The 22,161-nt window shown below is 50.0% G+C and overlaps 2 protein-coding genes across 7 annotated transcripts in view; one reads left to right on the top strand and one right to left on the bottom strand.

The window, feature by feature from the left end:
• Window positions 1-372: 372 nt before the first annotated feature.
• Window positions 373-11,353, bottom strand: ACP2 (acid phosphatase 2, lysosomal). Of its 2 annotated transcripts, none has more exons than XM_087746114.1 (11): window positions 11,004-11,353; window positions 9,668-9,763; window positions 9,501-9,587; window positions 6,804-6,956; window positions 6,353-6,451; window positions 6,101-6,190; window positions 3,680-3,812; window positions 3,516-3,604; window positions 2,785-2,891; window positions 2,386-2,561; window positions 373-2,303 (listed from the first exon to the last, which is right to left on the bottom strand). In XM_087746114.1, the coding sequence occupies exons 3-11, from the start codon at window positions 9,579-9,581 to the stop codon at window positions 2,167-2,169; spliced, it is 1,065 nt and encodes a 354-aa protein (XP_087602240.1). In that variant the 5' UTR covers window positions 9,582-9,587; window positions 9,668-9,763; window positions 11,004-11,353; the 3' UTR covers window positions 373-2,166. The 2 variants fall into 2 exon arrangements, with proteins under 2 accessions (XP_087602240.1, XP_087602239.1); XM_087746113.1 differs by lacking the exon at window positions 11,004-11,353 and adding an exon at window positions 9,848-10,135.
• The window catches only part of NR1H3 (nuclear receptor subfamily 1 group H member 3), a 31,016-nt gene continuing 19,168 nt past the window's right edge, over window positions 10,314-22,161 (top strand). For 2 of the 5 annotated variants that reach the window (XM_087746121.1, XM_087746116.1), the window contains exon 1: window positions 10,475-10,900. The gene's annotated coding sequence lies outside the window, so the exon portion shown is untranslated. Of the gene's footprint in view, window positions 10,453-10,474; window positions 10,901-11,746; window positions 11,894-22,161 lie in introns of those variants that run through there. The other 3 variants (XM_087746117.1, XM_087746119.1, XM_087746118.1) reach the window with 3 other exon arrangements.

Here is a 22,161-nt window from a genome sequence, read left to right as displayed (position 1 = left end):
TTCTTCTTCGATATGGAGAGTGGCTGCTTTGAGCATTCTGCTGAACTGCTTTTGTATGGGGGACGAAGTTACTGCCCTTTCTGCAGGAGGGCTAAGAGACCTGGAACAGCGGTGGAAATACCAGTCATAGTACTGTGTCTACAACGGACCCTTCCAAGCTGGAAGGGTTGCATTATAAGCTGTACCTATGCATGGTTGCTGCAGTCAAAAATAGTTTATATCTATCTCAATTCTCACTTTGCTGTAAGTGGGATTGTAAATCAGGGATTTACTTTGGCAGGGGGTACACTGAAGTAAGTTCTGCCTGTTTTTTCCAACGCTGAGCACGCTGGTGCTAGCCCTGTGAACTCTTAGAGAAAAGGAGGAGTAGAGTTCAGTGTGAATTTGATTTTAATAATGAAAAGGAAATGTATTGAAACAATTACAGAAAATTATTCACAGTCAAAATGTCTAAATCATCATAGAAACCTTTCCTCTGTGTGTGCAAAATTTCCTGCCTTGAAAAATAACAGGCCTGGTCCCCTTAAATGCACTTTCTATTACCTCTTTCTTGTGCCTGTTCTCACAGGCAGTAGCTTTTTCTTTATGACTGTCTTGCTGTGCAGGAGACCTAGATCATATCTTCAGAGGACAAAAAGGTGAGGAAGATGCTGAGAACAGCAAGCTGCTTCTGCTGATTTAGAGTTCCCATAATGGCAGATGCCGATTATGGTGTAGGGAAAAGTCCCCACGGTACTCCATAGCGGAAGAAAAGGAAACGTCTGTAACCTAAGAACTGGCTTCTGCCGCCAACAGGGGAAGGAACTGCACCAGAAAGGGAAGTAAAAGTGGGAATCGAATGTGCAGCATCACCATGTGAAGAGCCTGTGCTTCTGGCGCCTGCTGCAGTCTCTCATTTTCTGCCAAAAGCTACAAGGCAGGTGGCGAACACTTGGCATGAAATTCCCTGCAGCAGCTGCAGCGCGCACAGAGGGCCCAGCTTGCGGAAAGAATCGCGCTTTGGACAAAATGCCAAAGCGTGGCAAATCAAGGGATTCACAGTCACCTGCAAACTCTGATCCTTAATGTTGTTTGTTTGTTTGTTTGTTTGTTGTCCATCCAGTAGGGAAGATAGGAAAAAAACATACAGAACTTGGCATTTAATCTAGTCTTAGGTAAACAGCTCTGCTACATCTCTTTAATTACAGCATAAAAACATTCTGCTAGTAAAGCATATTCCTTGGGCTCATAGCTGAAATCTGGACTGCCTGCAGTACTGGATATTCCCTGTAAGAAGTTCAGAGGTGGGGAAGTCAAATTCAAAAGCTGAATCTTTAGACAGGGCCAAAGTTTCTTATCTACAGGGACTCTCCTTTCTAGAGCTAACATTGCACAAGAAATTGGGTGCAGGTTTGCTATGGTCACAGGAATTCATCTCTCTGATGAAGCTCTTAGAGCTTCTTTGGATTGCATGTAACCTCCTCTGCGCTGAATCCTAGAAACTACTGCCGGGTTTCCAATCTTGTCCTGATTGCAGGCCAGTTCTCTCTTGAACCACAATGTGAGGAGGGTAAAAAAGACCAGTTGCCAGCAGCAACTACGTAGCAGCAACCTCAAGGAACACTTTTCACTGCCATCATCTGCAGCAGTTCCCTCCGCATGGACAGTAGATGAGTCTCGGTGCATTGCTGGTGAGTTGGGCCCTCTCCTCCAAGCTCAGCCTTCCCACCGTCATCAGCCCAACGGCTTGAGAGAAAAGCACTCAAAGCAGGTTGACCCTGAAGAGAGATGCAACTCCTGACTGCACTGGATGTGGCAGCTGCTGGAGGCCCAAGCCCCTCTGCCACCATCATGGTGAGTGGTTACGTTTACAATCACTGAAAGGAGGAAAACTCTTGACCAGCTCCAACTGGCCATGTTGGGAATCCCAGATTAGGTAAGCCGTATGAGGACTGGGCGCACCACACAGTGTACTGGCTTCAGAATTAAGGTGTCATTTCCATTAGAGTAGCTCAGTCGTCTCTCTCTCTGGGACGTTACCTTTAGAAAGCATCCAAAAATCAAGTCCAGCTTCATTCGGGGAAGCAGTGGCCAAAGCAGAAGAATGTTCAGTAACTGAAGGTGCCCAATCATCCTTAGGGGCAACACTGCTCCCTCCTACTGCCTGGGAAGGAGTTGAAGCAACTGTCAGGCCTGCTCTTCTCCCTCATTGGAAACATGCCGGTAGCCGGGGGGCTGAGACTGTATGCGGAAGAGTACAGTCAAGAGGAGGATTATAAGGAGAAGGAGAATGGATCCACACACAGCCAGACCCACAAACAGTTCTGCAGGGGAGAAAAGAAGTGGTCAACATGGTATTGTCCAAGCTTTCCCCTTCTGCCATGCTCTGGTCCAGCCTGGGCTCACCTGTGTCGTGTACGCTGCTTGCTACCTGGCATTCTTGCTCCCAGTCCTGGGGAACAACAGGATCTGTGAGTTCCAAGAATCTTTGCAGTGGGCATTTATGCTGACAGCCAGGGATTGTCAGTGGGAAAGGTTCCCTCCCACTCTCATTCCGGAAAAACATCTCCACAGAGAAGTCACTGAAAGAAAAACACAGCTAGATGTTTGTTTTTTTTTTTTTTTCTCTAAAGTCATCCCTTCCCAAAAACTCAGTGTGCACACCCTTTCCTTTATTCTGGTGGTAGTTTTCCTCCTGAGAGTCTGCCACTAGGAGCAAGATTGCATCCCCCTAGGGTGGAGCCTAGCCTAGTTATCTAACCCTTGAGGTGAAATCACAGCAGACGTCTTTACTGCAGCCCTCACCCATCATCCTCTTGGTACAGCTCAAATAAATGACATGAGGCGTATGGTGCTTGAATCTTGTTGTAGACATCTAGAGCCATCTGCAGTGCCACAAGTGTGGTGTCATGCTGAGAAAGAGGGAAAAAAACCAAATCAGTCACCCTTATGGATGTGGCAGGGCAGCTCAGACCATACCGGTAACCGACAGGGCAGTGCTGAGGGGACGTCACCTTTGTAACTTCCATCTGGAAGAAAGGAGAGGAACTGTACTGCTAGAACGGTGATCTGTGACGGTGCCAGAGAAAGGGAGGAAGTGAAACGCAGCCAGATAGATCCTGCATTGTTCTTTAAGAATTAATCTCTAGGGAGCAATTTGGGAGAGGTGCTTGACTTGCCAGGCAGGAGGCTGCTGGAAAGGGGGGACGACTCTGTATCTACACTGCTGAAACATCACATCTGAGTAGCATCAACCCATCTATGAAATAAATACAGCAGTGGCTCCCCAAAGTCTGCCAGTCTCATCCACAAGTCTGAGCTAACAGGAACAAAGCACAGGTTGGGAATTCTCCTCAGGGGCCCCAGAGGAATGATGCCAGATCCTTGCACATCCCACCCAGCCAGAGGCAAAGATGCACGTCCTGATCACTGCATGGGCTGTAGAGAAGCTGGAAAGGGTTAAAACTATCGCCAAGCCCCAGTCCTCTGTGAAGAGGAGGAGATGGATAAAAGCTAGCCCCCAAGCTCTGACTTACCGCTGAATAGGCAAGTAGTTTCAGGTTCTGGTGAGCAGAAACATTTGCTGCTTTGGTTAGGTTTTTCCTTATGTGATCCAGCAGGACCCCTGAGGAAAGGGAGCAGCCGGTAAGAGGTCAAAACTAGACAAAGCAGCATGAAGCTCCCTCCCCGGTGCACTCACCGCCTTGCAGACGAGCTTTTTCTACCCGACTGTGGATCCCAAACAGAAATTCAAAACCAAAGTCTTTTAGTTGCTTCAACTGAGTCATGACATCTGGTGTCACCCATACAGGCAAATCCATTTTGTGTGCTTGCTAAAAAGAGAAACAGAATACTCATCTGCAGGTAGCACGGATCGCAGATTATTCAGAGAATGGGAGTCAGGGTGCCTGGAGTCCTGCCCATACTGCTCCTATTTCCTATATTATTTTAAATATGCCCCTTTTCTCTTTATGTTTCTGTCCTCACACTGCTGTGCTGCACACAAAGAATATATGTGGGTTTAATGTTGTTTCAGAAACTAATAATGTGAAGCATAAAGACTAAAGTCTAGGAGCTACATTTCTGTGGAAGCACAACTGGAGTGCAGGGTTATGTCGTAACACCGGTACCAGAATCTTAGGGCATTTACTTTACGTGTGGCTGATTCTGCCCCGCAGATGGCATGCAGTCAAAAAAAAAAAAAAAAAAAAAAAAGGTAAGTGAGAGAGCACAAACTGAAGGTTTCTGGTGTACCTGCAGCAGAATTTTCCCAGAGGCTCTGAGGGCCACTGAAGGATATTGGAGAAAGTTAGCAAGCGCTCTGCAGGCGTAATGCTGGGATGCACCACTGACAAAGCCCAGTACTCAAACCCAGAGTACACAGAACTGGGAACCAGGAGAAGAATTTGCTTTGCAGCCAACCCATTACAAGAAAGGATTAGTTATACTGGCAGGCAAACAGCAGTTGTGGTTCCCTGGCGTTACTCGGAGCAATTTTCTATGCCACATCCCATTAAACTGCCAGAAGATGAGGCTGAATATCCTTAAGGGCCCATTTTGGCTGAGTGGTTTGGAGAAATTCCCATCAGCAACTTAGATATTTAGTTAGTTCTTCATTATTTTACAAAGAGAATAGCTCGTGAATTCAGCTGTTTCTTGGACTTTTTTATTTTCTCCATCCAGATAGCAGAATGAATCTACTGGCTCAGGTAAGAAAAACAATCCTACTCTTCAGGGTGCTGTTAGTAAGAGCGGGAAAAAAGGAGGAAGCCCAAAGCAGCTGAAGAGACTGATCAGCCTGAGGGTACAGTTTTGAGGGTAAAACTCCCTCAAAACGTTCTGGTTTCATTTTGCAACACTGAACTATTCTCCAAGTTCTTGGGAATTATAGTGGCTGTCAGCTGGCCTTCCGGGCCCAATCTGCAAGCTCATTAAGTGAGTCTTGAAAATGAAGAAGATTTGAAATTCTTGATCTCGCTGACCAAAGGATTTTTTGTTACCAACAGAAGTTGCTTCACTGTGACCATTAAAAGACAGGAGATTGGGTTTGTGATACAAAGGGCAAATTTACATAGTGCAATGCAGCTCTGGACTGGAATATTCTCAGCTTGCAGCAACTCAAGCTGCTACTTTACATAGCAAAGTGCAATTCCATGCAGATTTATCTTGTACATCCTCAAAATAGTACATACCACTGTATACCACTGCCAGCAAGCTAAGTAGCCTTGCACCTCCACAGAATTAGCATGACACAGTGTCAAAATGCTTGGCTTTACTGCTTCTTCCACAATTAGCTAGTTTGACATGAAAGATCTCTATAATTTACTTCATCATGCTGTATAGTTATACACAAATAAACTTGTGTGCAACAACTGTAAGTCTCCTGGATACGTGACCTTTACTTTAGCATTACCACAGTACAGCTAACCCGATTTTTGGTTTTGTTTAAGCCTTCGTGAGATGTGCTTTCAACAAAACTCGACATAGAGTCGACACAGAGTTTGGTGCCCCACCCCAGATAGCAGAAGGGTCACATCTGTCTCTAGAGTCTCTCTCTGGCAAAGGTCAAAAACCAGATGTGGGTGAACCCCACTTAACCGAGAAGAGCATTATTTTCTTTTAGAGATGGCATTAACAGAAGCACAGAAAGAAAAGTGATTGACCTAAGTAACAGAGAGGTACAGGTAAAACCAGGAATAGTCCTAACTGAAGCTCCCGACTTAAATCATAAAGTTAACGCTCCTTCAGTTTCCAGAGATCTCATTTCTGCCTTACTTAACTCAGACTCATCCACAGAGATCTAAAGATTTCAGATTGCAGTCATTTTCTAGTGACTTTCAAAACAGATATTTATTATGCAGGTGGGACTTTTTCTGGCTGTGGCACAATATATATCTAAGCTACAAAGTGGGAGGTTACAGGGTGCAAAAGTAGGTAAGTCTTGGCACATGCCTCTAGTGAGTAAGAACTGTTATTATTCTGAAATTAGACCATTACTTCTACCTGTAGGGTGGGAATGGTGACAAGTTGTTTTACGGGATTTTGCAAAATAATTTTCTACCAAATCCAGTGCGCCCTAAAGACCAAATTCCCACGGCTGTAAGATGACGGCCAAACTTACTTCACAGAACAGCGTGTCATACACACTCCAAACAGACTCGAGAGAGACATCCCGCATCCCAGTCTCATTCGCCACCATCTTCAGGAATTGCTGTAGGTATGAGAAAAGAGAAAGGCCTTCAATTTTCTAATCTCATACTGTATTACATGCACAGGTATTCCCACCCTTTTCTCAGAGCTCTGATTATATAGAGGTGATAATACTTTAACTACAAGCCTAAGACCATCTTATCTCATGCAAACAGTCACTTACCCAACTCTCTTTGGTCTTATTTATGTATTCTGCCGAGTGCCGTGTTTCATTCTGCAGCTGTTCATACCGTGGACAGGGGGTCAAAGGAAACTTCAGTAGCTGGGCAGAGACAACGAGAGCAGCTAGGTCACCGAGAACGCTGAAGTATAGAATTTGCAGTCAACACACGCATCTGTAATGAAACCCTGACTAGCAGGATGCATCTATAAAGAGCCTCAAGTACTGCCTTCTAACAAACTCCAGATCGTGTGTGGTCTGCTGAGGTGTTGCAGCTAGCACGTTGAGTGAACACAGCCCCTGAATTCTCGTCTTGTTCTGAGAAGAACCTTTGCAAGGTAGGTCCCAGGAGAAGTTCAAGACAATCTGAACTGAGACTGAAGCAAAGACTTTTGGAGAAGTCAGCGTAACACACAATTGGAGTAGTCGGTACATATCCTTGAGATGGACTTACCCTTTCCTCGAACTCAGGCACCGTGTGCACAGGGATAGGCTGCCAGGAGATGTTAGGGTTGAACATCTGTTGTCCCTCCGGGGGATAAAGGCCTGCAAGATTGGCCTCCGCACTCATCAGCGTCCGATCACAGTCTGTGCTGCGGATGAAGATCTGCCAGGACAGGGACAGCGCGCCATTAGAAACGCTACCGTAAGCGGCGATGCTCGGACGCAGGACGATGCGCTCGCTGAGGAACGTTGCCAAGTGCCCTGCAGCTGCTCGTGGATAACAGGATAACAGGAGCTGAAGTGACCCAGCCTGCTGATGTCAACCGGGACAAAACTGTCAAGGACGGACACAGAGACAATTTGGCACGTAATACTGGAGCAGTCTGTTCTGGGTAAGTGGGATAGCCAGATGCACTGTGCGGGGATTACAGACAGAGAGGAGTCTGAATATGAGGAAGAGCCAGAGAAGAGCAAGACAGAGATGCAGATAACGATGGCCACAGCTAGGAAATGCACCATATTTACAGAGCAGGACTGGGGCAAACTCCTGCATTCAATTCTCAGTTCTAGGAACGACCTGCTGTGCTTGTGAAAAAAACTGGCTTCTCCAAGCCTCAGTTTTTCCACCTGAGAAACAAAGACAAGAATGATCTGACTAACAGGAGAGGAAGAAAAGGGGGAGCTGGGATTTTATTTGATCATCGTGGGGTCTTGGGAATAATGGGCCACGACTTAATCATTCCAGAGCTCAGAGAGAGATATTTGACCCAGAAAAAAGAGAAAGGAGAAAAATACAGAAAAGTTCAGAGCGTCAAAATGGAAAAACTTTGGTATCTGTGTACTGAAAACACTTACGGGGAGACTGGAAAGAAACCAGTAACAAAACAAGAGGAACATATAGGAAATAATGAAAAAATGTGCTAAAAACCAGCATATTGAATCTGAAACAAGAAGAATAAAAAGCCAGAAAGATGAAGTACAATGTCAAGATTGGGATTTTTTTTTTTTAAATAAGGAGAGAGAAACATAAGAAAAAATACACATGCCGGCTCTGTATAGCATCTCCCACGTGAAGTGTATCTCAAAACTCAACAGTCATGAGAGGGAAAAAAAAAAAAAAAAAAGTTGTCTTTTCTCTGACAATTCCTACCCACTTTTAACTGTGGCTTGAAAAAAACCTGACCCTGTACTAATGAGACTCATGAGATTACTTTAATCCTCAGTAAGCTCTGAAGAAATAGAAAGGAAATATTTTAAAAGATAAGTATCTAATTTAAAAGTGGAGTAAAAAACAATTAAGCCCTGAGCGTACTTGTTTTCTTCAGCACCTTTTGCCAGGGCTCCAGCTTGTCGCTGAGTCAGGTGACAGACTGTCATATGGTGTCACCCAGAGGCAACACTTCTTATACAGGGAGGTTGCTCAACCGGAGCAGGGGTTCAGGCTTGGTTAGCAGAACAGCTTTTGTTTGCATATGCCTTGGTTTGTTTTTCCTTCTCAAGCAAGAGAAGGAAAACAGTTTCAGCTCGTATAAGCTCTATAAGAGTGAAGTATGTTTGGAAAGGAACTACTGAGGAAGGTTAAAGGATCTGTGTTTGAGCTGATGCCGGAGGTTTTGTTGACAAAGCAAATGTCAAAGAAGGGATGTAATTTGAACTATGGCAACCTGGGTATTTACTGGGGAGCCCAAAAGGGGGGGAAACAAAGACAGAAAACTGTACGGGGGTTCTCACTTCGCCCCGTCTGGTCAAGCACCCAAAGTGAGCTCAGATAAAATAACTGAACCAATGCAGAGCCAGTGGTGGGACAAGGGGGTCTTGACTGCCCGCTGTCCATCCGAACCACCTGACAGCGTGCCTCTCATCGTGACGCTTGCTCACGTTCCAGTTGACTCACACCTCTTTGATCGGCCAGCAGGGCTATTTGGGGGGGATTTTCTCTTTCCTCACTTTTTTTGATCTTTCAAATTTTCCCCTGTGCTTAGCACATGGTTCCACAAGGGCTCCGTAACTTTTTGTAAAAGAAACCTACCAGTTTCTCAAGAACCATTATAAAGTGTGGCAACGTCCTGGAGGGAGAGAGCAAAATTAATAGCTTTGGGGGCCTGAAGCCATCGATACTGTACAGGTGGAAAGAAACGAGAGGGTCACTTCTGGTGAGTAACTACTGCTGGTATGTACGGCCTCCCGTGAGGCTGTAGCTGAGGTGCCCCGGGGAGGGCAGGGCAAACACGGGCTGCCTTCTTCTCAGCTGGTGTGACAGGAAAAAATAAAACCTCACAATCTCGAGTGAGAAACAAGCAGCAGCTCCAGCGCAGCAGCATCCCTGCGTTGCTGCCCCGACTTCAGGGCTGCCGGCGGGAACAGCCTGACGGGGTGCTGGATCGCCCCGGCCCCCGCGGCGGGGCAGCGCTGGGGCCCGGCCCGGCCCGGCCCGGCCCGGCCCGATCCCACCGCTCCTCCCCCCGGCCGGGCCCGAACAAAGCCTGCGCCCAGCCCCTCGGCTCCGCCTCGGCAGCCTGCGGGGGACCCGGGCTACACACAAACACACGTCGGGACCCGGCGCCGGCATTCCCCCTCCGAAAGAAGCCACCCGCGGCCCCCCGCCCTCAGCTGCCGCCCGCCGGGGCGGCCCGCGCCCCCGGGCGGCAGAGACCGCCGCTCCCCCCCGCCCCCCCCCGAGCCCTGGTGCCGGCGCGGCGGCACTGACCTCCTGCCGCCGGTACGAGTCGCTGAGGAAGCCGCGGTAGCGCCGCCGCAGGGCCTGGCCCAGCTCCCACTGCTGCCGCATCCCCACCTGCAACGGCACCGGGCGTTACCGGCGGCGGCGCCGGCCCTGGCCCGGCCGGCCCCCGCCCGCCGCGGCCGCGCACGCACCTGCGTGAGCTGCCCGAAGCCCTGGGGCCAGGCGCCCTCCTGGAAGGGGTCCCGCGGGTAGGCCTTGATGGGCGAGCGGTCTCCGTGCCGGTACACCTGCGGGCGGCACCGCGTCACACCGGCCCGGCCCGGCCCCGCGGCCCGGCCCGGCCCCCTCCCGCCGCCCACCCTCCCCCTCACCAGCGTTACGAAGCGGAGGCTGCGGGGCCGGGCGGGCGGCGGCTGCAGGCAGAGCGCCAGCAGGAGCAGGACGGCGCCTCCCCAGCCACACCCCGCCGTATCGGCCGCCATGGCGCTTCCCCCCGCCGCGCGGAACCGAGCCGCCGCCGGCTGCGGGCCCGCACGAACGCAGCTTTCCTGCGCACACCGGAAGCGCCGCGGCCGGGCCCGGGCGGCCGCCACTCCCGGCAGCGGGGCGGGGCGGGACGGTGAGGGGCGGGGCGGGCGGCGCTCGGCAGCGCTCGGGGCGGCCCCGGGGGTTTCACGGGATGCGCCCCCCCTGTCCCCCCCGCGGGGACGGACGCGCCCCGGCAGCGCCGGGCGGCCCAGCTGGGCTCCGCGGGTCCGGGCGAGGCCGAGCCGGCGTGGGGAGGGGGCCGGGCCTCGGGCGGGCCCCCGGGGCTGCTCCCGCCTCCCGAGGGGCGGAGGCGGAGCCTGGCGGCGGGGGCGGGCCCGCTCAGCCCGCCGGCCTGCTGCGGGAGCGGCAGGGCCCCTTGAGGACGGCGGCCTCCTCCGCCGGCTGGCCCGCGCCCCGCGGGGCCTCCCCGCCGGCTTCCACCGCGCAGGTGCTCGGCGGCGGGCGGGAGCGGGCGGGCTCGGTGGTGTCGGGGCGGGCGGTGCCTCGCGGCGCCTGGCGAGCGGAGCGTTACCTCAGGCACGCCGTCATCCGGCGGCTTCTTTGTAAACCAGAAAAAAAATTTTTCACAGCGCTCTGGCGTCACCTGTGATCTCTTGGGTAAAGTCGTAACGGACGGAAAGAGGGAAAGCGCGCGGGCACGCGCGGCCCGGCCGCCCTGGCTCCGCGGGGCCTTGCCCGCCTCCCCCCGGGGTCCGCCTGGGGCTGCCTGCGTGGAGACGGGAGCCTGCCGCTGCCCCGGCCCCGCTGCGGAGAGGCTGCGCGGGGCGGGTTGGGCCCCGGTTCCGCCGTTCCCTGCGGTGGACCCGCGTGAGAGCGCGAGGGAACCGGCTTCTGCTTCCCGGTGCGCCCCTGCCCGAGCGTCGGCCGCCGATCCGGTAGGTGCCGTTGGAATAGCGGGAAAAAGCATAGGCGGTTAAGCGAATTCCGTGGGATTTAGCGCTCGTCTCTACCTGGTAGCGCGCGGAGACAAGCGATTACCTGGGGTTCTCAGCTTTCGCTTTTGTAGGACAGGAAGGAGACGCGGCTGTCGCGTTTGCAAAGAAATCTCGGGGACGGGGAGCCCGGCGGCTCAGAAGTCAGCCCGTCTGTCCGTGCTTATGGGCTCAAAACTTTCCCGTGGTTTGCAGCACTGGGGAGTTGCGTGGGTGAGGGAGGTCCGCGAGGGCCGGGCCGTGCGCGAGGCGGGGGCTGCGTGGGGCAGGCTCGGTGCGGAGTTCGGCCGCCGGGAAGGCTGCGCTTCATTTGCTCGCTTAAACGGATTTAAACGGATGCCATTGCGTCCCTCGCGAAGAGCATGACGTTGCGGGTTTTGGGCCGATACCGTGCCGGTGGGGCTGGGGGGGGGGGCGGGGCTGGAAGGAAGGGGTTACTCGCAGGCGGGGCCTGCTGCTCCGCCGGCACCGGCGGGTTATTGCCGTCCTCCCGCGGGCTTTGCTCCTCCCGAGCCGCGGTGAGGGCGGGGCCCGGCAGCGGCCCTGCGGCGCGGTGGAGCTGTGGGCGCCCGCGGGCACGGAGGAGCGTGGGACGGGGGTCCGGACCCGCCGGTGGCCGCAGTTTCAGCGACCTGCAGTTACCGGGCAGGGTTCAGCCCTGAGCCGGCTCCGGAGGGCGGCCGCGGCCTCCGCCTCCCGCCGCCTCACAGCGGGCGGGGCCGGGGGCGGGGCGGGTGGTGCTGCACGTGACCCGGGGCCGCGCCGCGCGTGACATCACCGCAGCTCCGCCGCGGCGCCCCGCCGGGAGCAGCGCCGGGCCGGGCCGGGCCGCCCCTCCCCTCCCTTCCCTTCCCTTCCCCTGCCGCCGGCGGCTCGGGTCCTGCGCCACGGCGGCGGCGGCCGCCGCACATCGCTGAGGAGCCGCGGGCCGCGCCGGTAACTTTTCTCCTCGGCTCTGGCTGTGGGGGCGGCGGGGCGGGCGCCGCCTCCGCCTCCTCCGCGCCGTCCGCCGGCCCGGCCCGGCCGCTCCACGTGTCCGTGACTCACGGTGGGGGACGGAGGCGCGGACGCGCTCTCCCGCCCCGCCGCTTTCCGGCCCGGCGGCCTGCGGCGGGGCTTCCTGGGACCCGGTGCCGGCGGCCCAGCGCCGCCCGTCCCCCCTGGTGCTGCCGGCCGGGCCGGGCCGGGCCGGGCGGCGCTGGAAGGCGCTGGAAGGAAGCGGGGCGGCGGCGGCCCGTCCCGCCGAGCCGCCCGGGGCCTGGCGGGGGGTGCGGGCCGGGCTGGCGGCGGCCCCGAGTGGCGCGTTTCTGGTGGCGGCTCGGCGAGAGCCGCCGGCCGGGCTCCCCTGCGCCGTGGGCGGGAGGGAGTCGCCGTCTCGGGCTGGGTGAGGAGCCGGGTGCCGGCGGCGGTGTGGTGTTTGCGTTGCAGGCGGTGGCAGGGGGCGGTGGCAGGGCCCGCCGGCCGGGGCCGGCAGTGGTTGCGCAGTCGCGGCGTTGGAGAGGTGGGAGAATGGGCAGCGATGGTGCAGGGACCTAGCAAGTTAGAGCAGGCGTTTGGGGAGGGGGTAGCAGTTACTCCTGGCTGTTACCGCGCATCCAGAGAGCCCGAGTCTCTGCTGTCTCCAGAGATGCTGTCAGGTGCAGCATGGAGATGTCCACTTGCTTTGTGGTAACTTGTTAGCTTTCCTTTTCCCTTGTCTCCTCCGCTCAGCTCTGCATTTCTCCGTCTCATTCACCTGTTGCATCCTGTCAGCCCAGATCGTGAGCTTTCTAGGACACAAACTTGTCTGCACAGCTGTCAGTTTGCATAGTGCTGTTAAAAGGTAACTTTGTTTATGTTGGTGATGACTCTAAATTGTGCCATTTCACTGCAGCTCTTTGTGCTAAGGTCCACAGATCTGTCACGTCAGGTATTTTGTTATGGGCCAGAAGCAAACCTTAGACCATCAGTGAAAGAGAAATACTTTTATCACGTGAAATTTCCTCCCCCCTTTTCTTTTTCCTAAAGGCACAGCTGGGCCTTTCACTGCAAGGCTTTTTCGAGGGAGTCTCCAACACTGAGTCACGTTTCTGACTAACCATTTGGATCACTGCATGTCAGCCAGTTTCTGGCTATGACTGCAGGTTATGTTTGTCTGTAGGGAAGGCTCCTCTCGGCTCTGCTGCTCGTTCCAAAGTGTGTGGAGTATCTGTTGTTCCCCAGGTGTCAGGGAGAAGGCTGTACCTGAGGACAGACAGAAGAAAAAGGAAAAGTTGTTTTTTACTTCCTTTAGTGAGTGGTGGGCTTGGTTTGTTGAGTGTGTGAGTCTTAATCAAGACAACCCCCCTGCTGAGGTAGAAACAGGAAAAAATGTCTTATCTTCTAGTTAGGGAAGCAAATGGCAGTTTGAAAATTTCAGCCAAGTGTTGCTGAGCTCAGCCCTTCTTTCCTTTGGGCTGTGGAAAGAGGGCGTTGGACATGGTAAGCATTGTGCCAGGACCAGATGGAGTCTGGCCTTCCTGTGCTTCTCTGCTATCCCACCTGTGGCCCGTTTGCCAGAAGGTTGCTGCTGCTGCAAGACTTGAGAGGTCAGACCGACTGTGTAGCTTCCTGCTGTAACCCCTTTTTGAAATCTAGCACTGAGTTCAGTGATACTTCTTTCTCATACGTACGTATGCCCATGCATCCTTCTTCATATGAGAAGGCCGGCTTTGCAGGAGAAAAGCAGGGGTGAAAATAACTAACAGGTGCCTCCCTCCCACCCCAAAAAAAAAGGTGGGGGGAATAAACCCAAACAAGTGTCAGGTGGGACAGAACATGGGTTGTTGCCGAGCTGCTCAGGAGTTTTGTAGCTGCCAGGGGAAACCTGCAGCTATTTGTATTGTGAAGGGATGCAAGGAGAAGTACCATAGCAGGCACTATATATATATATATAAACTGCCTAATCTGAAAAAATAAGAAACGGGAAACTTTATCGCAGAATTAGTGTGTCCTGGCTGTGTGCCTTGGGTTACCATCATCAGTTGTTTCCAGTTACTGCTGCCGCAGCTCGCTGTGCCTTGTCAGCATGTTTTCTTTACCAGCTGGCTGTGCAGCGAGGAGGCAGGCAGAGGGTGTGCAGAAGAACAGGCGTGCAGCCGTATAAGTACAGAGCATGAGTTCGCTGCCTTCTCCTGATCTCACACCTGCAGGAAGAGTCGTGTTCCCAGTGTGTTAAAGTTCATTTGATTGCTATGACTTTTTTTTCTCTGAGAAAGATGCTTTCTTTAGGATTAGTCCTCACAACTCAGCACGCTTATTCTGTGGTAAACAGAAGGATGAATTTCTTGCTGTTGTTACATGTTTGATCCAGCGGTGATGGTCTCAGACCTCAAAAGTCATGTCTCTTGTAATTAGATCTGGTCTGTAATTGTATGGCTATCAAGATTGACAGTTTTCAAAATTTTAAGTTTTGAATTTAAGGTCTTTAACTGTTGCTGTTTTTTCAGAAGTTGTGTGCCCATCTGCCCAAGGAAGAGTGTAGAATATAATGTGCTTTGTCTTGAATGCATTGAAGGGTGATCCTGCTTTCTGCTTTGGAAGCAGCTGCTGTGAAAGTCGCATTGTTGCAGATGTGTGGGTCTTTGCATGTTGAATAGGAAAGCCTATCAGATTGTATGTCACCCCCCCCCCCCCCCCAAAGTCATAAGGTTCACAGACCTGACAATCTTGGAGAGAAATCAGTGTTTCAGAACTGAGGCGAAACCTGTCATAGGTATCCCTGCCCATGGTAGGGGGCTTGGAGCTAGACGATCTTTAAGGTCCATTCCAACGCGAGCCCTTCTATGATTCTACACAAAGATATTTTGTTTCATTGGGGGAAATTGTTCTGCTGGTCTGCAGTAGGATATGTTACCTTGTTTTCCTGAGAGCCTAATAATTTAGGAAGGCAGAACCACATTCTCTTAGCTGTGGAAACTGCCTTGGTGGGAAGGAACTTCATCTTAGGAGGGAATTCAGGGGAATGCTTCCTGCTGACAGGTACAGGTCTGCATTTAGGCTGCAAACAGGTTGAACTTGGTCATTAGATCATACGTCTGCTAATATACAAGTACAACATTTGACTTAGCATTTTCGTTGTGGTTACTGCAGCTAGAAGCTGCATTGTAGTCAGTTCGGCTTTGAGAGGTGTGTATAATATTGTTAAATTAGATGAGGCTGTCCATGTTCTGGCAGATCTTAAAAATTTCTTAATTAGAAGTGGTATGGTGGGTTACTGTAGCACTCCTGTGTGGTTTTTATTCTGTGACTTCCTGCTCAGGACAGAATACCTTTTTTCCATTTTTGGAGCATAGACAAATTCCTTTCTTGTGTCCTCACTAAAAAGGAGACACCCCTGGAGCCAGTGTAGCTTGCACTTTTTGATCTGGAGATCTCAAAACCAGATTTCCTGTAAAGCAAAATTACTTGATTTATTCAGCGTCAAAAAGAAAATGTTAAGGTGATATACTCAATGTCAGTACAGTTTCATAAGTTGCTTTGCAGTATACACTGCCAAGCTTTTAAGTTTCTTATTTGGGGAGGGTAAAGGCTAATTAGGGTAGTGCACAGAGGACAGCAGAGCACTACAGATGGTCCAGTAAGTTTAAGGGAGGGGAGAAGATAAATGTTTATTTAGTGGGAAGTTGATGAAGAAATGAAGAGAACAACGTTAGAGAATGAGAAATCTAATTTTTGTTTCAAACAGACCAAAACTAGTGTCTGTAGGACTAAGTAGGAGAACTATCTCGTGGGATGTGAGGATTGAAGCAATTTAAAAGCCACGCTGCAGAGAGTATTGTGTACGCACAGAAACCTCTCTGGGATGTAAATAAAAGATGTTAGGTGAGTATCAGACTGATTGCTAAAGCAGATGACTGCCAAGAGAGTAGGTGTCTCCTGGCATGTAAGGCTTTCTAGTTTGTTTTAAGGCTTTAAAAAAATATTGGCAAATATACTTGTAAAATTTCTTGAAACGAGCTGGGCATGGAAGTTGTATCCTCTCTCCCTCAAGGGAGAGGGGCATTCTTGGCCCGCTGGTACTAGCACAACTCTGAAACAAACAAGGTTAATGGGTTTACATCAAGGCTTCCCACTTGCTGATTTAAATCATGATTAAAGTTGGTGATTTAAATTTAGTTCGTTTAAGCTTTGTTTTGCATTTGATGCTTTCTTAAAAGGAAGGTTTATTCTAATAGGTTAGGCTAATCTATTACTGCTTCTTGCTAAACAGGACGATATAGTGTATCTACATACACCCATTCATGCTATTGTAAGACAGTAAATGTTTACGTTGGAAAATGGTTATTTGTGTTTACTAGGTAAATTAATTTCTTTCCTCATGACTTGTTCAAAACTGCATTTGAATAAAAAGGTCAAATTAAATATGCAAATTTTTTATAATTAGACTATAATCATGCACTGGATACATAAGAGAAAATACGCTTGCTGGAGTGTGCGCTATTATAACTGACTTATTTTAACAGGGTAGTGTTATCTGTACTTAGCAAAATTGACTGGTTGTTTTTGGTCGTTGTGTCCTTCCAGATCTTAGAATGAGCATAACTCATCCTCCCTTGTCTTGTTTTTATTCAGAGATTGGAAAAGAGAAACAGCTCCCCCCTATTTTATGCTGCCTCCCCCAACCTTGAGTGAACTGAACTAATTTAATAAGTGAATTGAAGAAACTAATCTTTCTGCCCTTCTTAAGAAATATTTGGTTTGTGCTTCCATGGATTCTGGTTCTGCAGACTTAGTGACTTTTTAGAGTTTAGGAATTACGCTCTTTTAAAGATTCTCCAAGAACCATGTGCTGCTTGGATAGGGTGTGTGTTTGTCTAAATGACAAATTTGTTTGTCTAAATAGCTTTATCATAAATTGTCATTAACTTAGAAAATAATGAGTGTAATCTTGAAAAATGCATGTAAGATACGTTTAAAGGAAAATGTTTGGAATTTAAGTAGTCTATCTAGGGCCCTTATGAAACGAGGGCAAAGAGGTGGGCTTCTGCAACAGCTCCATGGTGCATCTCGGTTGCCAAGGTCATACATGCAGAAATGTGCCAGCCCCCAAAGGATTCCACATGCCATGCCAGTGAATTTTCCTGGAGGATTTTACACAGTCAGGCTGTCAGATATGCACGTGCAGTGGCTTCTTGCGCACCTGCCAGCAGGAACCCATGCGCAAATGTTTGCAGGCACGTGAGGCTGGATTTGGAACAGCCTTGGAGACTTGCTCTGATGGCGCTTGCCTTGACATGCATGCACATACAGAGAATCCTGTGGTTGGCCCTCCTCACCAGCGTGCTTCAGCTTGCATGAGTACTGCTGCCGAGGCAGGGCATTCACCAAGCTGTGTGCTCTGAGAGTAGAAGGAGAAGCTGTCACCTTGCCTTCAAATACCAACTTTGTGATTCTGGTCTTCTGATTGACTGCTTCCCACCTTTGGCTGTTGTCTGTAGGAGAATAATAATATTCTGGTTTCTGTGAAAGGGCCAGGAAGAAGGTCAAAAGATATCTTCTGTGTTTACAGCTGGGGAGGGGGACAGATTCTCAGGCATCTGCAAGTGTGGGCAGGAAGCCTGGGGGATATGATTTAAGGCCCATACAGCATGTAGATCGGCAAGGTTGCACTGCTGGACCTTTAAGGAATGTGTCAGACTCCCTTCCTTCGCAAAGGAAGAGGGAACTTCTGTTGTGAGGAGTGTTTTAAAATATAAAATATGGATAAGCATAGATCATATAATGTAGCTTCCATTATCTAGGTGTGCCTGAGAAGAGGGGACTTAACTTTCTGGGCTATATGGGACTGAAGAAAAATTTTCCCTTGGTCTCTAGAAAGCTCCCAAGTTGCTGTTTGTTTTCCTAGAAATAGAACAGTAGCAGAGAAAGCAGAAACCTTTGCCTGAAGAAAACATGACTTTTTTCCCCTATCACCTGTACTTTTGAGTGTATTTTCTATCATGCTGCTTTTAAGCAGCAGGCTGGGGGTGAAGGCTGAAGAAAAAGGAAGAGACTGCAGACTTTGTCCTCCCTTGTTTCAGTATCCTCTCCAGCTGCTACTCCCTGATACTTGCTCTGAGTGGTGCCTTTAGCAGTGTCCCAGAATTGGTGGCAATCCCCACCCTTCTCCCTTGATACAAGGATCAAAATAAGAAATCCAGCCACCTGTTGGCTTAGTCCCATTGCCTGCTCCCACACACTTGTATACGCGCTCGTGTTTTCCAGCACTGATCTTGGGTTCACAGTTATTTCTGAGAAGTCAGGTGATACGAGCTCTCTGACAGTGTGTTTGCTTGCTTGCTTCGTGCAGACCCTGCTGGAGCGTCAGTCATGTAGAACCGCTGGCTCCTGGTTCACCCGTGGGTCGTGTGTGATGGCTTCCTTCTCCCTGTGGCAGGGTTGTACTGGAGCTGGGAACAGAGTGGGCTCCTTGCAGCTCGCTGCTTGTGACAAACCCTGACAATCTGATGGTTATGTTCTTTTGCTTTCTTCTATTAGAGCCTTTGTGCAGACTTTCAGTCTGTTCTGGGCTATGTTATTTGGGCAATAGAAAAGCATTTGTCCGTTAGCACCTCTGATCTCTCTGTGCCTTGTTAGAGCTCTTCCTGGGTGGATGAGGGTGAGGCCTCCTGGGAGCTTGGAGACAACCTGTGAGGAGAGTCGGTGGCTCTGGTTTCCCATCTGGTGGGTGTGCCGTGAGCGCAGCCATTTCACTGGCTGGTGTTTGAGCGGTGGACTCTGTCCGGCTCTGGACTGTTTTCCAGCTGAGTATTTGTGGTGATGTCAGGCAGTGTGAGAAGGGAACATGACTTGGCAGGACAAAGTCTGCAGAAAGTTCAGCTCCACATTTGGCCAAGAGCCTCGGAGGGAATGAGATCTACACACACATTCTACTACACAGCCTGTCACACGCCCTCTCACATGCTCCCTTCTTGTCACACAGATCTTTTCTCTCATTTTCAGACCTTTAACCCTTCCCTCCTAGCTTCCACCCTGTGGGTTTATTAAAAAACAAAAAAATCCCTCCTCCTTATTTTGCTGTTACTGTACCTTGTAAGTGTTTAGTTGCAATGACCCCCAAAGCAGAAATAGACCATAGAGGCCAGGATCCAGAATAGTGAAGTCAAAAGCAGGGCAAGTTTACTTTGCAACGGAACTCTTAATAGTCCTTTATTCTGACCTGCACCCCTATGCCAGTCTTCGCTGCGTTTCTTGGCAGCTCTTCTGATCTCTCTTCTTGTTCTGCTGCCGTCTTCTGGCTGATCTAGGCTTAGATACGTACATCTGCTGCAGAGTGGGAACCCCTGCCTCTCTTCTCCCATTCTTCTAAGAGCAATGTTAGCAAAACCTGTGAAAACATGTCCTCAGTAATGGATGAGTGAGGAATAGATTAACAGTCAAGCTCACTCTGAAGCAATTTAAAACTCCGTTCCAGTATCCCTCCAATGTGTTCTTTATATGGGTATTTCTGTAGTACTGTCATTTCTTCCTGACCTCTGTGCTACATCTAGGGATGATATTTCAATGAATGGGAATCGGTACTCTTCCCCTACTGCCCTTAAGGGAATCTTAATGAGTTTCCTGCCTGTTTTGCAATTCAGTACTGTATTTCTGTTTTGCCTGTGAGCGGTAGTATTTGTTTTGATGGATGCTTTTAGGTGGGATGGTGCTTGGATACTAAGTGCTATATGGATAGGGTACATTATAAAAAGGCTGTTTCCAAGAAACAATCTTGTTTCAGTTATGGTGATATGCGGCATGCTGATGAAAGTACTCTTGGGGTGGGAGGAAAGAAGGAAATCAGAAAAATGAACACACAATTGTACTGTAAACAGCCCTCCCCTTTATTCTGGTCTTGGCTCTTGCCTCTGTTCTTCATGTTCTTTTATTTCATAGCTGCTAGAGGGTGGAGAAGACCAGTTTGAAAGAGAAGGTGGTCTGGAGAAGGGCTAGGGGTTGAGGGCTTTTAAGTTCTCTTTCTGGCTTTGCTGTGATCCATCCTACGGCTTTACGTGTCCTTTGTCATCTTGTCTTCCTGGTAAAGTATTGCAGCTGCTTCTTACTGCTTTTATCTGTTTTAGTAGTAGGTCAGTGCTGACAGTGGACTGGGCCATGTTCCAGCTCAGAGGAGTCAGCTGCAGTTTGGGACACTGATGTTGAGGAGGTGGGCTGAGACAACCCGGACTGCTGAGCACATTTCCCTTTCACGATGCTAGCTGGTAAAGACACTTGGCTAGAATAGGCATGAGTCATGAAATGTTATTCCCTTACTGTATGGTTTAGTGGAGATGAAATTATTTTTAAGGAAACAATCAGGTAAACAGTAAGTTGTGTGATTATTTGTCATTATAATTTTCTACATGCAGAAAAAAGGCCTGCAGTGCTCTTTTCTAGGCATAATCTAGTTGGTTCTCGTATTGCTGACGGACTACTCTTTTCTAGGTGTAATCTAGTTGCCTCTCTTATGGCTTACAGACTAGATTTAACCCTTTTCCCTGGCATCTCCACTATCAGGGTGTTATTTTGTGAATTCATTCTTGCTTTTTTTTTTTCTTTTTTCTTAAGTTCTGATCTCTTGCTTCAGTTTGGAGATAGCATTGGGATGACATCTCAAATCCTCCATGAGTCAGACTTGTGTTCCCTGAAGCAGGGCTGTAACATCTGTGAGACTGAGGGTCGTAAAGGAAGAATGTAGGATCCAAGGTAGAGTTTTGGTTTGTTCTGTAACGTGGCACCCCCGTAGAAGTCCACAATGACCGAAGAGAGAGGCTTCTCCAACTAACCCCCCCCCCCATTCCCCCTGCTTCTGTTCAAGCCCATTTAAAAAAAACCCAGCTTTTTGAACCTAGCCAGTTACTGCCGTTACCTCTGATCTGGGTGACACTGTGTGTTTCCTGTCTCTTTTAAACCCTGTTCTCTGGAAAGACTAATGAAGCTCTACCTCTGGGTCTTAAAACTGTTCCTTCAAAGAATGGCTGGCTGTTACGTTTTGGATAGCTATGTATAATTGTGTAGAACAAGGTATTGATGGCTGAGTAAAGCTAGAAGAGGAGTCCAGAAAGAAACAGAGTCTGTGGGCACGTTTTCCGTGCTGCCATGTGGCGGCATTTATAAGGAAACTAAGGTGGTGGGGTCAGATCTCATTTTCAGCCTTCAAGTAGGATGTATAAGAGCCGGTCAGCAGCAGGAATAATGAGCTGTGAACGTCTCAACTTTAGTTTTCCAAAGCAGGGTCTTGCTAGTTAGCAGATTATTTTGTAGTAGGAAGTTTTCTAGGTTGCTCGAACAGTTTTCACGTTTGATTTTATTCTTTGGTTTTTTGTGTGTGTGTCTGGTGGTGTGGTTAGAAGTGCAAAAGAATTGCACCACTAGCCAATGCAGGGGCCCTAGGAAGAAAAACAAACACGCAAACCAAAACCACCTTTGCGTAGATACATTTAGATGTGCAATGGGAAAAAAAAGACTTACTGCTAGGATAGCTTAATTTGCTTGGGGAAATTGTGAGTGGTACTGGCAAAAGAGTGCTGTTGCCATTTTAAAGTGAGTTTCCATAGGGAGAGTTTGCTATTATAGCTGATGCTGACAAACTGTAGACAAGGCTCCAGGCTGGATGCCCTCCCTTTCCCTTCTTCCCAAGGAGTGTCAGAGAGCTGCCCTTTCCCCTCTGCTAGCAGGAGGGGGCAGCTGCTGTGCTTTGTGTGTTTCATCCTCCTGGGAGGAGCACAGATGGGATTTTTCCTGTTGGAAGCCCCTGTCAAAGCCTCAGTTGTGCTTCCTGCCGTCTGAAGGTCGGTGCTGATAGCGGTGTCGAGCTGTCGTTGAGCTGGATTCGCAGCCAGACACGGGGGATTATGGCAGTTCAGCTACAAACGGCAAATTCTGCTCGTGTTCGTCCCCGCGCTGCTGCAGAAGTTGGTGTCTCTCCAAAGTGGCTGTGCTCCGTCTGCTCCCCATGTCGGGACGCTGGCTTTACAGCTCATCTGGCCAGACAGAGCTGAGAAAGGATGACTTGTCATTTTACAAGACAGTTTGGAGGGGAGGGGAAGGTGGGGGGATGCTGCTACTGTAACATCTTCCTTGCTGTAACCCAGTACATGCCCTAGTTTTTGCCATTCCTGAGGTGGTCATACTCTAGGTTAGGACAGAAGCTTGAAAGCTGAGGTGACAGTAGAAAGCCTAGAAGGGGTAGAAGGGACTGGAGCTTT

This window comes from Nipponia nippon, unplaced genomic scaffold (assembly GCF_047370975.1).
Source record: "Nipponia nippon isolate SJK-2023a ecotype South Korea unplaced genomic scaffold, ASM4737097v1 scaffold_10, whole genome shotgun sequence".
NCBI lineage: Eukaryota > Metazoa > Chordata > Aves > Pelecaniformes > Threskiornithidae > Nipponia > Nipponia nippon.
This window is presented reverse-complemented; position numbering and strand designations above follow the sequence as displayed.